Raw genomic sequence first — 15,701 nt, 5'->3', positions numbered from 1 at the left:
TAGGCCTCACTAGGCCTCTCCATGCCTGGGCCGCCCTCCGTAGCTCCGCAGCTCCACCCGCATCAGGCCGCCAAGTCGCCGCCGCGTCGGGCTGCCGATCTTCCTGGCCGCTAGGCCACCAGGCCGGGCTTCGCTAGGCCTCACTAGGCCTCTCCATGCCTGGGCCGCCCTCTGTAGCTCCGCAGCTCCGCCCGTATCAGGCCGCCAAGCCGCCGCCGCGTCGGGCCACCGCGTCGGGCCGCAGCTCTTCCTGGCCGCTAGGCCACCAGGCCGGGCTTCACTAGGCCTCGCTAGGCCTCTCCGCGCCTGGGCCGCCCTCCGCCGCTCCGCCGCTCCGCTTGCAGCCCCGCCCAGCCCAAGCCTGGCGGTCCCGCGGTCCATCGCCCGTCCTCTTCGCTCGCCGACCCTCTCCTCTTACCAGCTCCTGGCCGGCGAGCACCCCCGGACCTTCACCAGCACCCCATCTCCACTGAGGACCCCGCCATCGCTACGGAGCTGGAGACGGTAGGTCCGCCATCACACGCATGCGCACATGATCAGTGTAAAAGAATCTAAAAGAATCTAAAAGGAGGGAAAGGAGCATTAGATGGGTATAGGGGAGCATATAGGTAGTTTATGGATTACTATATCAAATTACAGAGTATACTAGTATGGCAAATTAGATGCTCATTAACTTTAGTTTATGGTACAGATCATCATCTGACAAATTTTAAGCATGCTACTTGGCAACAATATATACTGTATTGGGGTTGATATCAAAAACAGCAAGGTGTAGAATTATCCTTTGAGCCATGTTATTTATGAAGCAATTGTGAGATAAGGCTAGTACAAACATCTCTATACTACCAGTACTGAAGAAGCACATGCTCTGTTGTTTCTGTGTCTCAGAGTCACAGGGGCATTGTCTTTCCTGGGTAAAGAATCTTCCTATCTCGATCTTTAAGACAGGTGAAGGGAGGGAATGACATCGTGCCAGAGTAAAGGCTTTCTGGTGCTTACATATTTAGAGTTACGTATGCCATAGGGGACACAGAGTATCTATTGGATTCATAGGCACTAAAGTTTGGGGACCTAACTGGATCCAGTTGGTGCTCTTTATCTGCTACACACTGTTTAATGAGTGCTTTACTTAATCATATCCTATGCTAGATAGAACACTCTGGAGAAAAGCCCAAGGAGATTTTAGTTCCTCTTTCTGTTTCCATGTGGATAGAAAATCATCACTCATAGTTAATGGAGCTATCCCAAGGGGAAAAATTGAATGTCTGAGCTAGTAGTCATCCACACTCTAGCCTCCACTTTCATGAGACCTGCCTCTAGTCTCAAGATGACATCTGAGACACATTTGAGACTTAGAGATTTGGATTGGACAAGTTCCAATGGGGCAAACCTGGAGTAGGGCCCTAGCTGGGCACCATAAATAAGTTGTGCTATTGTCTTGACTTGAATAATTTGAGCCTTGCACGTATATTGTGGCCTGCTCTTGTCTTAAAAGATGGCAGATGAGCTTCTCCCCATATTTTAAGCAATGTAGTCCTGTTGGCTTTTCTACTGCCATCAAACTGAAGGAATGTTCCCAGGTATTTGAAACAGGAGATCTACTCAATCTTGTGGCTCTTCGGCCTTTGGTAAAGGCCATGATTTTAGTTTTCTGATAATTGAGTTCTAGCTGGTCTTCCTTGCAGTACTATGTTAGTAATCTTTTAAGGTCAATAAGACCAGTAATTATTCTTGAAAGCATTTATTTATTTGTAACATTTAAGAACTGCCCATTGAGATCAATGGGATTTACTCCTGTGTAAACTAGATAGGATTGCAATATTAGAGGAAGAAAGAAACTTCCTAATTTCACTTACCTAAGTCAAATTAGCATGTACTAATGGAATTATTAAAAGTTTTATTATTAATATGGTTAGTTGCATGGTTATTGTCTAAGCAAGGGGTGGGCCAACTTTTTTCAATCAGGGTTCTTACTTTTAGTGATTAATTGATATGTTTATATAACCAATGGGGGATGACATTTTTCCCTTTTTTTAAAATAAATTTTTTATTAATTTTTATAATTAAACAATAAGTAATATGATGCATTTATAACACAAACACACACAAGAAAAAAAACAATCCAACTCAATACATTATCGGAAACGCTCGGCAGTCCCCGACCTGCCTCCGCCCTCATCCACTTGCCTTTCCTTCCTACCTCTAGCCCACCACCTCTCCTCCTTCCTCCTTCCCATTCTACATCCCCCCTCTTCCTGACCACCTCCTCGAGTGCAAGTCGGGGTACCAACCGAGCACTTCCTCTTATCAATACAATTATAACATATGAATACATCAATTTTATTTTAATACCCCTAAACCCCTTTCCCCCCCCTGAGCTTCCCGGAACCAAATACAGGACTAAAACAAATCATTCCAAATCTGAATTACAATTTAACTAAACAAATATAATACTATCAGTATATACCTACTTTAACTCTAATAAGGCAATTAAATTAATTAAAATTAATTAAAAACCAATATATCTACTCAAAAACTATATAACATTTAATCACTCCATACATCTAATATAATCTATCCATCTTCAACATTTAAACTTTACATATTTTTTCCTTGCATTTTACACTTAAATTTTCCCTTCACTTTCTTCCCTCTCCAATCTATACTTTCAATAAAATCTTAAATCAATACCTCCTGCTTCACAGCTGGAAAAAAATAAAAATAAAATCCCAATCTTTTCCATAATAAAATCTCACTTCCAGCATTTATCCATCTTTTGGCTTACAAAGCTTGCTAAGCATTCCTTGCATGTCTGTGGCAGCTGCTCTCTGGCCTCGCCCCTCCCACTGGCTCCGAAGGCTGTGGATATGTTATAGAAATGGTTTCTTTTTGTTGCTGTCTCTCTTTACGCCTATAAGCAGCACGGGTCATCCTTTGCTCCTTCTGAGGATCTTCTACTGATAATGACGACATGGCCCCAGGCAATTCCACAACAGGTTGCTCCATCGGATCTTCCTGTGCTTTAGATGTCGATGATGATGACATATCAGCTTTCAGGACCGACATATAGAAATCTTTGGCTTTTTGAACAGAGTTTAATCTATGTCTGGTCCCTGCAAAATTTAATATGATACCCGAAGGAATTTCCCATCTGAAAGGTATCTGCCGCTTCTTTAACTCCTGAGTCAAGAATGTAAAATCCTTTCTTCTTCTTAAAATCTTAGAAGGTATTTCTTTTAAAAGTATAATATCTTGTGCGGCAATTTGAAACCTCTGCTGATAAAAAAGCTGTATGATTTCATTACGACGTATTCTTGTAGTAAAATAAACAACCACGTCTCTAGGTAGATTTCTTTGACGTGCAACCCAGGAATTCACTCTAAAAAATTTTTCTATTTCTCCATAAATCACCTCTGGATTGCAATTCAATGCCAGGGCCAAAGCTGTCACAACTTTCTCTTTAAGTTTCTCTTGTGGGTCCTCTGTAAGACCCCTGATTCTCAGAGCAAATTCCAATTGTTTGTATTGCATCAGTAACATATCATTTTGAAAAGTTTCCACTCCTTCCTCTACCTTTTCAAGTCTATCCTCCGTTCCCTCCATTTTCTCCACTAATTCATCCACTCGTCCCTCTACCCGATCGATGTGAGTTGCAAGTCCTTGGAAAATATGTGATAAATTTTCACAAAGTTCCTGATTTTTCTTATCCAAAAGTTCTTCTCTTTGTTTCAAAGTCTGCAATGAGGACTTGGCTAAAGCCTCTTGTAAATCTTTGAGTGTAATGGAGGGAGGAGGTGTTGGTGGGGGAGATCTAGGTTTTTGTTGTTGAGTTTGCACCACAGGAGAAGAAATAGCTGTTTTAGACAACGCAGGAACAGTACATTTTGAAGCCATTCTGCCAAATTATTTTTAAAAGAATCACAGCAAGTATAAACTTAAAAAACTTGACTTTAAATAAAAAAAAAATTAAAATCCTTTAAAGTAAATCCACAACCGGAAAGAAAGTGAAAGTTTTCCTTTTGTTAGAAAAAAAGGAATGCTTCCGCGGCCATTTTCTTGTCACTTTCACTTACAGCAAGTAAAAATCCCAATAAAGTCTTCGAGTTAAAGTCACTTTTTAACTAAAATAAGAGTCCCCTGTCAGATTCCGTCTGTTTCAAAAGTTACTCACAAGCAGCTACAATGTAACAGCAGTGGCGGCGACGTCTGGCTTCGCTCCGAGGAACGAAGACACACCGAGCTGCGGAGAAGAGGTCAGGACTCCGGGAGAATTCTCACCTACACCCCCCCAGGATCGCTCCTGGGGGGACTAGGGAACTCAACCCCTATCCCAACCAAACTCACTTTCTCCCCTTCGCCCGGGGAGAAAGTTCCGAGCCGCAAAACAGCTGATCCGCGCTGTTTTGACGGCTTTGACGCAGTCCCGGGCTGGAGGCTGAGGAAAAAGCCTCCTTCGGCGGCGCCTCGCCACAGGAAGCTCACATTTTTCCCTTTTTTAAAGAGAATTGTAGTGGGGAATGTATTTTAGCAGCAAAATTGGGGGCACACCAGAATTAATGTAGTACTTGTGGTTTGCAGCTTATGGGTGTCCATTTTTTATTTTAAAAAATCAAGAATTCTCTCCCTCTTTCTCTTTGAACTTGGGCATTTTTAATGGATGTGGTATCCCACAGCGTATTTTGAGGTTGAGAGTTCCTTGTCACACAGTCCAAAAACAGCTTTCCTCCATTAACAAGTTTCTTTTCCTAGTTAAGAAAAAGACAGAAGAGATGGTAGATAATACAAGATCATAACAAATGAAAGAATGCTTCATCTAGAACCCTTTAAAATTTGGTAAATGAACCTCTGGATTCTTTATTTTAATAAAGCATTAAGCAGCATATAACAGTGAAAACAGAAATGCACTTTAAAATCTCTATGAGATTAAAGTGGAAAAGAGCATTTTCTAGCAAAGCCCAAGATTAATATAGAGATAGATTTGGATTTAGATATCTCAGATAATATGGTGCACAAACTTAAAGGTTTTTCATAAAATGATCTATGTGTGATTTTATATCCTTGAAATAAGAATTTACTCATTATGATAAATATTTGTGGTTTAAATCAGTAAAAACCAACATCTGTTCTTTTTAATGTATCTTGTCCAAGAATTAGATAATACTAGATTTCCATCTTAACAGAAATAAAATATAGAACAGTTATTTATCATTACAGTAGTCCGCTTATTAGTAGTGTTTGTTATGTTAAAGATTATTTTTCAGGTAGAGTGTTGAAATTATTATAAGTGTATTAACAGCAGCTCATATAACTTTATAAATCCAAAGAAAATTAAGTGAAAAGATTATGGTAATAGAATAAGAAGAGTGGTTTATTCTGTCAAGCTTTCAAGTGTGGGAGTTCAAGAAAGAAAACAATTTGCACAATAAGCTTATAAAAACTATTCTTTCACATTGGAATAACTAAGCTCATTTCTGTACTTTATTATGTGCCCTTTTTGATGAGCAGGTGCCATTAATGTTTGTGTCACTTTCTAAACAAAGCTTTCACTTAAAAACAGCATTGTTTTCACTTTCATCATCTCCACCTCATCCGAAGGGCCTGTGGGGCTTGAGTCATGTGGTGCAGGATATTGAGAGAAACAATTAAGCAAAACAAAGAAACAACAACAAATAAAATCTTTCTTTTTTTAATGACTTACAATTTGCTCAGACAATTTGAATATACTGAAATTAGCCTTGTAAGCTTAGCCAGGAATCCTCCATATAGGCTTCCAGAAGAATTACTCTCAAATTCCTTGATATCAGAAACTGTATTTAAAGGCTCACAAAGGGCAGTACTGATTGCAAGTTGCTCAACTTTTTAAAACATCTAAACCAGGGGTGTCAAACTGGAGGCCGGATGCATCACGTGCAGGCCATGCCCACCCTGGCTCCACAAAGGCAAAAAAACATCCCAATATGTCCCAATACATCACGTGATGCGATCGAGTTTGACACCTGTTATCTAAGCCCTTGTATTTAATATTGTGTGTGTGTTTGTGGACATTTTATTTCATTCCTTTTTTTTAAAAAAAAAGTGACGACAAAATTTCTGGACAAAAACTATATGATATCTGGCTGGGTGGATAATAACAGCCAATAAGAAGCCACCGTGGCTTGATTATATAGAATTCTGGGAGTTGAAGTCCACAAGTCTTAAAGTTGCCAAGGTTGAGGACCCCTGATGTAGATACCCTGAAGAAATACTATTATCACTACACCTGAGGAAGGAATTGAGGTAAGGCAGGAGTCTTCAAACTTGACTCTTTTATGACTTGTAGACTTCAACTCCCAGAATTCCTCAGCCAGGGCCAAGTTTGAAAACCCCTGAGGTAAAGTAACAGCCAATCGGTATGAAAATGGTATGAAAATGGTATGAAAATGTCTTTTACAGCTTTCATAAATACCTTTATCGTTGCTTAGGAAGAATTATAGTAGCTAGTTTGGCTGAAGGTCTTAAAGCTGACCTTCTCTGTAGCCTTCTTTATATCATTTCAGTATAAGGGCCTATGTAGCACTTTAATTTCAGTGTAGAAAAGCCACTTTCAAGCAGGTAAGGGCCCTTTCATGGCACTTGTTCTCAACTCCTTAAATCCCTTTTGCCAGTATCATGATTCATCATGCTATGGCTCTGAAACCTCTTGCGTCTCTCGGCTTTATCATGATACTGGCTGTTAAACTGAACAGGCTGCCAAGCTAGAGTATGAATCTTGGGAGGATTAGATCCAGAATTTCTAGAGCAATATTTTTCAACACTATGTCCTTTGAGTTTGGGATGCAATTTTCCCATACATGTCATACTTTGTATCAATCATCTACAAATAAATGCTCTTTTCTGTATATTTTTTCCTGCAAAGAACATCTGATTTCAGGGGACTCATTAGCTGCTGCTGTCTAAGCCATCACAGACTTTGCAAATGAGGTTGAAGGCATTTTAGATAAAAGAATAGTCATTATGGTTTTATTTTTTTTAATCCCTTTGCTGGCAATAAATAAGCAAAGGACCCTTGAGAACAGAAATTTCTTTATAACAAAGAAGAAGTTCTTTTTTATTGCTGCCCTCTTTTCTGCACAGTTGCTGTATCTATTGTTCTGACTAGGATGGACTTTTTCTATTAGCTACTTTTCCATTTGGAATGGATCATCCTTCTAGAGAAGGCAGTGATTCTTAAGCATCATGAACACTTAATGTCTGAGAAATAATCTTCCCTGGTCCTTGAATAGTAGTTTGTTTGCTTCATTCCTATCATCTCTTGTGGATATACACAACCAAACTGGGATTATACCAAATCTTTGAGCCCCATTTACAATTTGACACCAAAATGACAAGCATTTTTGACATTTTCTCATGATGAATGAGTTGTATGCCTGCAATCTTATGAGACCTATGTTAAGCTAAGTGTAGAAAAAGTACCAAATATATAAAGCACAAGAAAATGTAATTCTGTTGTATCACTTTTACTTTTGGCCTGTTTCCATGTTTGTCCGAATTACTGTTATCCGAGTTCAGCTATGATATTTGTCTAAAAAAATATGTGATTGTATTCAAAATCTGATCTTGCTCAATATGTTTTGAATGTTAGGTTCCAACCCAATTTTAAGAACAAACTTGCTTCAATAAATTCACTGATAAATTTGAAATAGTTTAGATTTCAGCCAAAGTCATAGAAAGTTCTCTGCTGCCATCCCCCCCCCCCAAAAAAAACCCCCACAGTTTTTTAATTGAAAATCCTTTTTGCTGAGTGAGTCCAGGATCCTTTATTTATTTTACCGAAAACAATCCTCTCTTCACCATGGTTCAGTGCTCCTGGGCAGCTTAACCCTTATAATATCTCTTTGGGGGAAACAGAAAAATCTATATTTGAACGTAAATTCCAGGCACAACACATAAATTTAAGTCCAGAGGTGCTTCAGGTGACCTGAAGAAAACTAGGCTGTGATGTAGCCGGCAATAGACATAAAAAAGACTGTCTAGACTTAAGCAAATACATTTCCTTAGGCTTAGGAGAAGGATAAGAATCTGTATCCCATCATCCTAGTTCATGGGTGGGAACTCATGGGCTGTAACCACAACTAAAAAAGTTTCCAGTGCCTGTCTTAGGTAGATAAAACATTATGTAATTAATTCTCAGCTCAATAGTGCTCCACTTCAGCTTGCTAAATTATTTGCTAGTAGACTAAAGAACAGTACAGATAGTCCTCAACTTACGACCAGAATTGAGGCCAAAATTTATGTTGCAAAGCGAGGCATTTGGTAAGCGAGTTTTGCCCCATTTTATGACCTTCCTTGCCACAGTTGTTAAGTGAATCACTGTAGTTGTTAAATTAGTAACACAGTTGTTACGTGAATCTGGTTTCCCTATTGACTTTACTTGTCAGAAGGTCACAAAAGGGGATCACGTGACTCTGGGATGCTGTAACCGTCGTAAATATGAGTCACATGCCAAATGTTCAAATTTTTATCACATGACCACGGGGATGCTGCAACAGTTGTAAGTGTGAAAAATGGTCATAAGTCACTTTTCAGGGCCATTGTAACTTTGAATGGTCATTAAACAAACTGTTGTAAGTCGAGGACTACCTGTACTATCTTTCTGTAGTATAAAAGCATATGTGCTATGCCTGTATTTCAACATTTAGCATTTGCAGGGCAGGGCAGAGAGAGCAGAGTTCCCCAGCCTTTTGGGGTTGACGGCTCAGAGCAGGGGAGGAGGGAAAGAAGGGATGGTTTTGTGGGAGGGGTAAATCCATGCATGCACACGAACAGCCGTTTCTCACATGAGTGGGGCTGTAAGCATCCGCAACCCTCACAGCAACACTTGGGGCTGTGCAAATGCACACTGGCCAGTCACTCACATGACCTGGTGCCCAATAGGCTGCGGCCCAGTAGTGGGCTGTGGCCCCACAGGTTGGAGACCCCTGTAGTAGAGGACCCACAACAAAATCATAAAGTTGTCAGGGCATGCCAACATGTTGTTTTTCATTATTTGTGCAGGGTGGGTTAGGTTGGAAGGTTTTCTGTGTTGATGTTACTACTCAGAATTGTATTAAAGATTCCATTGCATTTAAGTGTTTTTCACCTCATTGTAATATTAAATTGTACAATGGCACCATCAGAAAGGGATCAGAGGTAAACAAAAAGAGGTTGGGAGCAACTTTGGGGACACAGGTTATCTTTCCTATTCTAGGTAATAATACCACTCTTTCATCTAATTTTGGCCTAGTTGAATCAGGAGTCAGGTGACGTTACATAAGCAAGAAAGATTCTTCCCTGTGAACATTGATGGTTCTTTACAGCATCATTGATGCTGTAAAGAACATTGATGAAACCTTTACAGGTTTCTTGAAATAACTATGTCCTGCTAGACCACTAGAACAGGGGTCTTCAAACTTGGCCCTTTTATGACTTGTGGACTTCAACTTCCTCAGCCTGTGTGGCTGAGGAATTCTGGGAGTTGAAGTCCACAAGTCATAAAAGAGTCAAGTTTGAAGACCCCTGCACTAGAGGCTTTGAAATATTTAGAATAATTGGTTTGGTCAGGCCTTCTTTGGGACTAGCTAGGTTAACCAGATGCATAGGAGAGAAAGTTCCTATGCTTCTTGTAGCTGTATTAAAAGAAGGGGTTTTTTTGCAGATAGAACTAATCATGTCACACTGTAGCTTGAGTGAAAAAAAGGAATGTGTGCCAAACCTACACTTTACCAAATCATCAACCACTCTCTGTTGGCTTTGTGTAAGTTGAAGATTTATTGTGGGGCACTTCTAGGTATTCTAAAATTCCGATGAAACCAAGTGAAAGAATTAAATGTTCTCAAGAAAGAAAACAAATTACATTTATTGTGCAACAGACCCATTGACTCTCGGGGGAATGCTCCACAGTTCGTAATTAAATTTCCAGACTTTTTTTGGTAAAAACCAAATAAATAAATCAAAAGATTAAACAGTTAAATCTACAGTCAGGCCAGATTTAGGTCAGGGTGTACACCCTAGCAGAGCCCACAGTGTGAATAACCTGTGATAGGATCAGAATAGGCTGAGCATGGCCTCTCAGCTGCCTTCAATACCATCAATCATAATATCCTTCCCGACTACCACTGAGGACTGGGAGAGGTGAAACAGGTAATGCAACTCTCATAAATACATGCCAGTTACCAATGCCTGAATTCTGATCACATGACCACGGTCGTAAGTGTGAAAACCAATAATAAGACAGTTTTCTCAGTTCCATTGCAACTTCAAAGGTCACTAAATGAATGGTTGTATGTCAAGGACTATCTATACAATGGTTCTCCTTCCTCCATTTTCAGTCAGTAATTTTGAAGTGGTCAAAGGGTGGGTTTGAGACTCTCCACCTCATGCTTCTATTCCTTCACCCTTCTATTTAACATGTAATTAAGCTACTTTAAAGGATCATCCACCAGCACAGGGCTAGGTGTGTGTGTGTGGTGTGTTGTGTTGTGTGTGTAGAAAAGCCAGTTATATATGTTGACTGGATTGAACAGGAGATGTAATTAAAGTGCTATTGTTTTATTAAAGGAAGGGTTATTCCTGGGTGTGGAAGTTACTATATTATTTGTTGTATTATGTTACAGGTGATCTAACTTTGGTGTATTGGTTAAGGCAGTGATGGTGAACCTTTTAGAGACCAAGTGCCCAAAAACCGCTCCGCTCCGCCTGCCTGCAGGGCCACCCACTACCTCCATGGCCTGCCGCAGATCACCCAGGCAGCCCAGCGGCGCCATGGCTGCCACACCCGCATCCTGCAGCATCATCTGTATGCAATGGGGCACGAGGGCGGAATCTTGTCCCGGCTGCCATGTCCTTGGCTGCGCTGCTCCGCACAGGCTGCGCCCAGGGGCGACTCTCCTCCGGGGGGGCTGCTGGTGAAGAGGGGGAGGCGGGGCTGGGGCAACAGCACGCGTGCCCACAGAGAGGGCTCTGAGTGCCGCCTCTGGCATACGTGCCATAGGTTTGCCACCACTGGGTTAAGGCATCATGCTAGAAACTGGAGACAATGAATTTGAGTCCTGCTCTCTCAGCTCTAGGAAGCAGGCAATGGCAAACCACTTTGAAAAATTTTACCAAGAAAAATTTTACCAAGAATTTGACTCAAAACAACAACAAAAAAATAATTACAACATTGCCATTTGTTATTTTTATTTCTTTTTCCTATCATATTGGAGTTTAGGCAACTTGGAATCCTCTGTAATAGAACACCGTATATGGGTAGTCCAGTGATGGGATTCAAATATGTGAACAACCGGTTCTCTGTGTGGATGCTGCTTCCAGAAGTTCATTCTGGGCCTGGGCAACAAAAAATTAGCTACCGGTTCTGCCAAAGTGGTGTGAACCGGCTGAATCCCACCACTGGGATAGTCCCTGACTTACAATCACAGTTGGGACCAGAATTTTGATCACTAAACAATGCAGTTGTTAAGATAATCACATGGTTATTAAATGAATCACCCAGTTGTTAAGTAAACCTGTCTTCTCCAATTGACTTTGTTTGTTGGAAACCAGCTGAGAAGGTCGCAATTTGTGATCATGTGACTGCAAGATGCTGCAATTATCATAAATGTGATCCAGTTGCGAAGAGCCTGAATTACGATCATATGGTCATAGGGGTGGTGTAAAAATCATAATTTTGAGGACAGATCATAGGTCACTTTTTCTGAAGCTTTTATAACTTAAAACCATTATTAAATGAGTGGTTGTAAATTGAGGACCGGTAAGTCTAACCAAATCTCATGAGCAGTAGCAGTAATTTTTTCTTAGTTATCATCATTTCCTAGATGAAGAGATATCCTTGTTTAAATTGTTTAATTTTGAACATAAGAGATCCATAAGGAGGGATGTTGTTGATGCCAACTGTAGACTGGAGGCTAAAAGATATAAGGAATGGTTGCTGGAATAAGGTATGTCTAGTTTAATGAAGAGAAGAACGAGGGGGGACATGATAGCAGTGTTCCAATATCTCAGGGGCTGCCAAAAAGAAGAGGGAGTCAAGCACCTGAAGGCAGGACAAGAAGCAATGGATGAAAACTAATCAAGGAGAGAAGCAAGCTAGAACTAAGGAGAAACTTCCTGACAGTTAGAACAATTAACCAGTGGAACAATCTGCCTCCAGAAGCGGTGAATGCTCCAATACTGGAAGTTTTTAAGAAGAGACTCGACAGCCATTTGTCTGAAATGATATAGGGTTTCCTGCCTGAGCTGGGGGTTGGACTAGATGACCAAGGCCCCCTCCAACTTTATGATTATTATTATTATTATTATTATTACATCTGCTTTGTCTATTACAGAATCACCTGACATTGGTCCATCTGTTGTTGTTCATACCACTGTGTCTTTTGGAACTGAACATTTGGAATGGGACAAAGAAAAGGTCCAGCAGTTGATTATAAATGAATTGAAAGCTGTGATGCCTCATTTGCCTGAACCAGCAAGTATCAAATGCCAGAAGTGGAGATATTCTCAGGTAATAACAGGTTACAATAGTAAATTTGTACTTGATCAGAAGTTGGACTAGATAATCTACTCTGTCCCTTCCAATGATTCTAAAATGTATAAATCAGTTACCAGCCAATTATACTTCATTCAGAGTAGGCAATTTTAATTTCCGCACATCTCAGTAACTGTTGAGAATAATGTATTAAATGCTTTGGAAGAGTAGTTGAAGGCTAATTCCTTCAGAATGAACTGGAAATTGTTATTGTGTCTTCATTAGTGTCTTGATAAAACAAGGGTGACCAACTATAAGCACAAAGCTCCTACAGTTGTATAAGAGAGGGACTCTCAGGAAATGTAGCATATTTAATTCATTTATACAATTCTTTGTTTTGTAATGTGTAGTTCCCAGGAGGCCTATGGCTAAAAAAGGTGGAATAGAAATTGAAATATTAAATAATTACTCAAAGAGTAACACATATCTGATATAATGGGATCAAAATAAGCCAAAGAGCAAACATTACTGTGCATTGGACTATGCATTGCCATAAGTGGAGCAGGATATAAGCATCAACAGAAAGTTTTCTTGAAAAAGTTGTCAAGAACACAATTGGGTGGCATAAAAGAACAGAGAACTTTCCAGTGTAAAGAATAAGTCTTTATTTTGAGATAGTTTTGAGCAATCAGTATTAATAAACATTATCTAACAGCATACTAAAATAAGAAGTATTAAATCATAGTCTAAAATCAAACTCTAAAGAGCAAGTAAAAATAGCAATAACAATAAAAGATTATCTTTAAACCTTGGGAACAAAAAACACCTAGAAGATAACAGTGTTAGCTGAAATAGAAAATAAAAAGAGTCTTGCAAAATCAAATCATTGCTTGTTCTCATACCAGCAGCCTATTTCCCACAATGACTATCAAGATGTCTTTGGGTAGAACACAAGCAATGGGTGAGGGCAATTCTAGTCTTCTGTTGTGTTTGTGATATTATATTGAAGCACATGACTTCTGACCCAGCAGCTAGTATATATCCATTTTTGCAAGTTGACATTGTTGGCTTTGTCTTCATGAATTTATACAATACCCTTTTAAAAGAATCCCACCTGATAATCATTGCCTCATTCTTTGGAAGCAACTTCAATATGCACTCTATGGAAATTGACTTTCTTATGTCTACTGTTCAACTTTGTAGAATAACTTTGTCTCTATTTCAGGGGGGGTCTTGAAAAATTGACTTCTGGTATGTCTTTTGAATGTCTCCTGTATTCATATTCCATTTGGCACTAATGGTACGGAAGGTGGTTATTTCCATTTCTCACATAGTAACTGTGTCAGGGACATTGTGGGAAATTAAAAAGATAGCTCTTACATTGAGAGACCAAAGCAAGTAGAGGTAGATCACAACCATTCACAGACATGGCAGTGATGAAAAAATAATTTTATGACCAATCTTGCATTATGGCTTCCCTACTCTGTAAAGCAAAGGAAAGCTGAAGTAAGATCATAAGTACAATCACAGTTTCACATAGCAGCCAATTTGCTTAACAACCAAGTTTCTGGTCCCAGTTGTGGTTGTTAAGCAAAGATTTCTTGTAACATTCCCATGGAGGTAGCATGATTTGAAGCTGGAGATTTGGGACCATCTAAAAAGAACAGAAGCTGCCACTGGGCCCACTAGAACCACCTGTCATTTTGCTCTGCTTCTTCTAGCAATTTTTCCACCTCCAATGTTCCACCTGGTTATTACCTTGCTTCATCCATGACGCAAGGTGTAATGGCCCTTTTACAATCTATGAACTTCAATTCTCAGAATTCCTGAGCCAGCCATGCTCAGGAATTCATGGTTGGCTCAGGAATTCTGGGAGTTGAAGTTCACAGATCATAAAAGGGCCATAGTTCCCCACTCCTGTCCTAGACTAACACCCTCTGGCAGCTGGAAGATATCAAGCATTCCAGTTGGGCTTCTTTGGGAGACTAAAGCCTAGCAAATTATCATTTAAATATTCCACATTTTTCTTCACTACATAACTTAAGGCAGGGGTCCCCAAACCCCAGGCCGTGGCCCACTACCAGGCTATGGCCTGTTTGGAACTGGGACGTGCAAGCAACTGGCCAGCACACAGGTGTACGCACGCAGCTCGACTTGTGTGAGCAACAGGCCGGTACGCACGCGCAGCTTGACTTCTGTGACTCACAGGCAGGTTCCCCTCTCCCCCCTCTCTGACCAGGCCACCAAGCTGTAAAAGTTGGGGACCTCTGACCTTGGGCATCTACATGTTTGAAATTCTAGATTCCCATTGGAACAAATCTAGTACCATCATCTTCTACCACTGCTTATAACTATAGTTGTGTTGGATCTATTGTTTTGGATTTGTTTGGTTCTTCCCTGACATAATTTCATTTTATTTATCTGTTGGGTTTATATTTTGCCTTTTCTCCAGAATTTGCAGTAGTTTACTTTCATTTTATTTTCACAACAAATTATGTTGGCCTATGACAGATGACCAGATCCAAAATCACTTTTGTGAGTCTCCAACGAGAAAATAATTTCTGCTGGCCTTGCTTCAATAACTCCGCCACAATGTTACTTGTACTCTCTCCATGATCAAAATGTTTTAAATTGCTGTAATGTGACCTGTCTTAGGCAAAATAATAAATCTATCAGCTGAATAGACAGAGAACTTGTGATGTCCATTCTGACTGGTGCCAAGTTGGAGTCCATTTTAATGTGTTGATATGAGGTTTTAAGTCCCTTGGCCTTTGCTCCATGATATATAACGGATTGATTTCTCTCTATAATGCCTATATGCAGCTATTCCTTGTAGACAGGCATCCTTTGGAGAATACCTGGGACAGGATAATGGTTTGTTATGGTCCTGAAGCTTGGAATATCTTTCCCAGACAAAGTATTTTAATTTTCAGAGATGTGCACACAAAAAGAACTTTTGTGCATGAATACTCTTGAGTGGAGAAGAGAGATTACTTTTGAGTGGGTGCTTTTTCAGTTGTTATGCTGTTTATCTGACTTCTATGTTTCTAATTATTGTATTTGATTATGGTTTACTGCCTTAGGGTGCTAGTAATGTAAAAGAGAGGATGTAAATGTGTTCAAAGACAAAAGAGATGAACCAAACTGCAGTGGATATCTTTGTCAAGCAACTTCACTGTTGCTGAAATGCAGCGGTTCTCAACCTGTGGGTCGCGACCCT

General features: G+C 40.1%; 1 protein-coding gene across 2 annotated transcripts in view; it reads left to right on the top strand.

The window, feature by feature from the left end:
• The window catches only part of RNLS (renalase, FAD dependent amine oxidase), a 202,494-nt gene that overhangs the window by 173,743 nt on the left and 13,050 nt on the right, over positions 1–15,701 (top strand). For both annotated transcript variants that reach the window (XM_015813266.1, XM_015813265.1), the window contains exon 6: positions 12,342–12,517. In XM_015813266.1, coding sequence (XP_015668752.1) covers positions 12,342–12,517 — 176 coding nt within the window. The remainder of the gene's footprint in view (positions 1–12,341; positions 12,518–15,701) is intronic.

Source organism: Protobothrops mucrosquamatus, unplaced genomic scaffold, assembly GCF_001527695.2.
Source record: "Protobothrops mucrosquamatus isolate PMUCROS unplaced genomic scaffold, P.Mucros_1.0 scaffold149, whole genome shotgun sequence".
In the NCBI taxonomy this organism is placed as follows: Eukaryota; Metazoa; Chordata; class Lepidosauria; order Squamata; family Viperidae; genus Protobothrops; species Protobothrops mucrosquamatus.
This window is presented reverse-complemented; position numbering and strand designations above follow the sequence as displayed.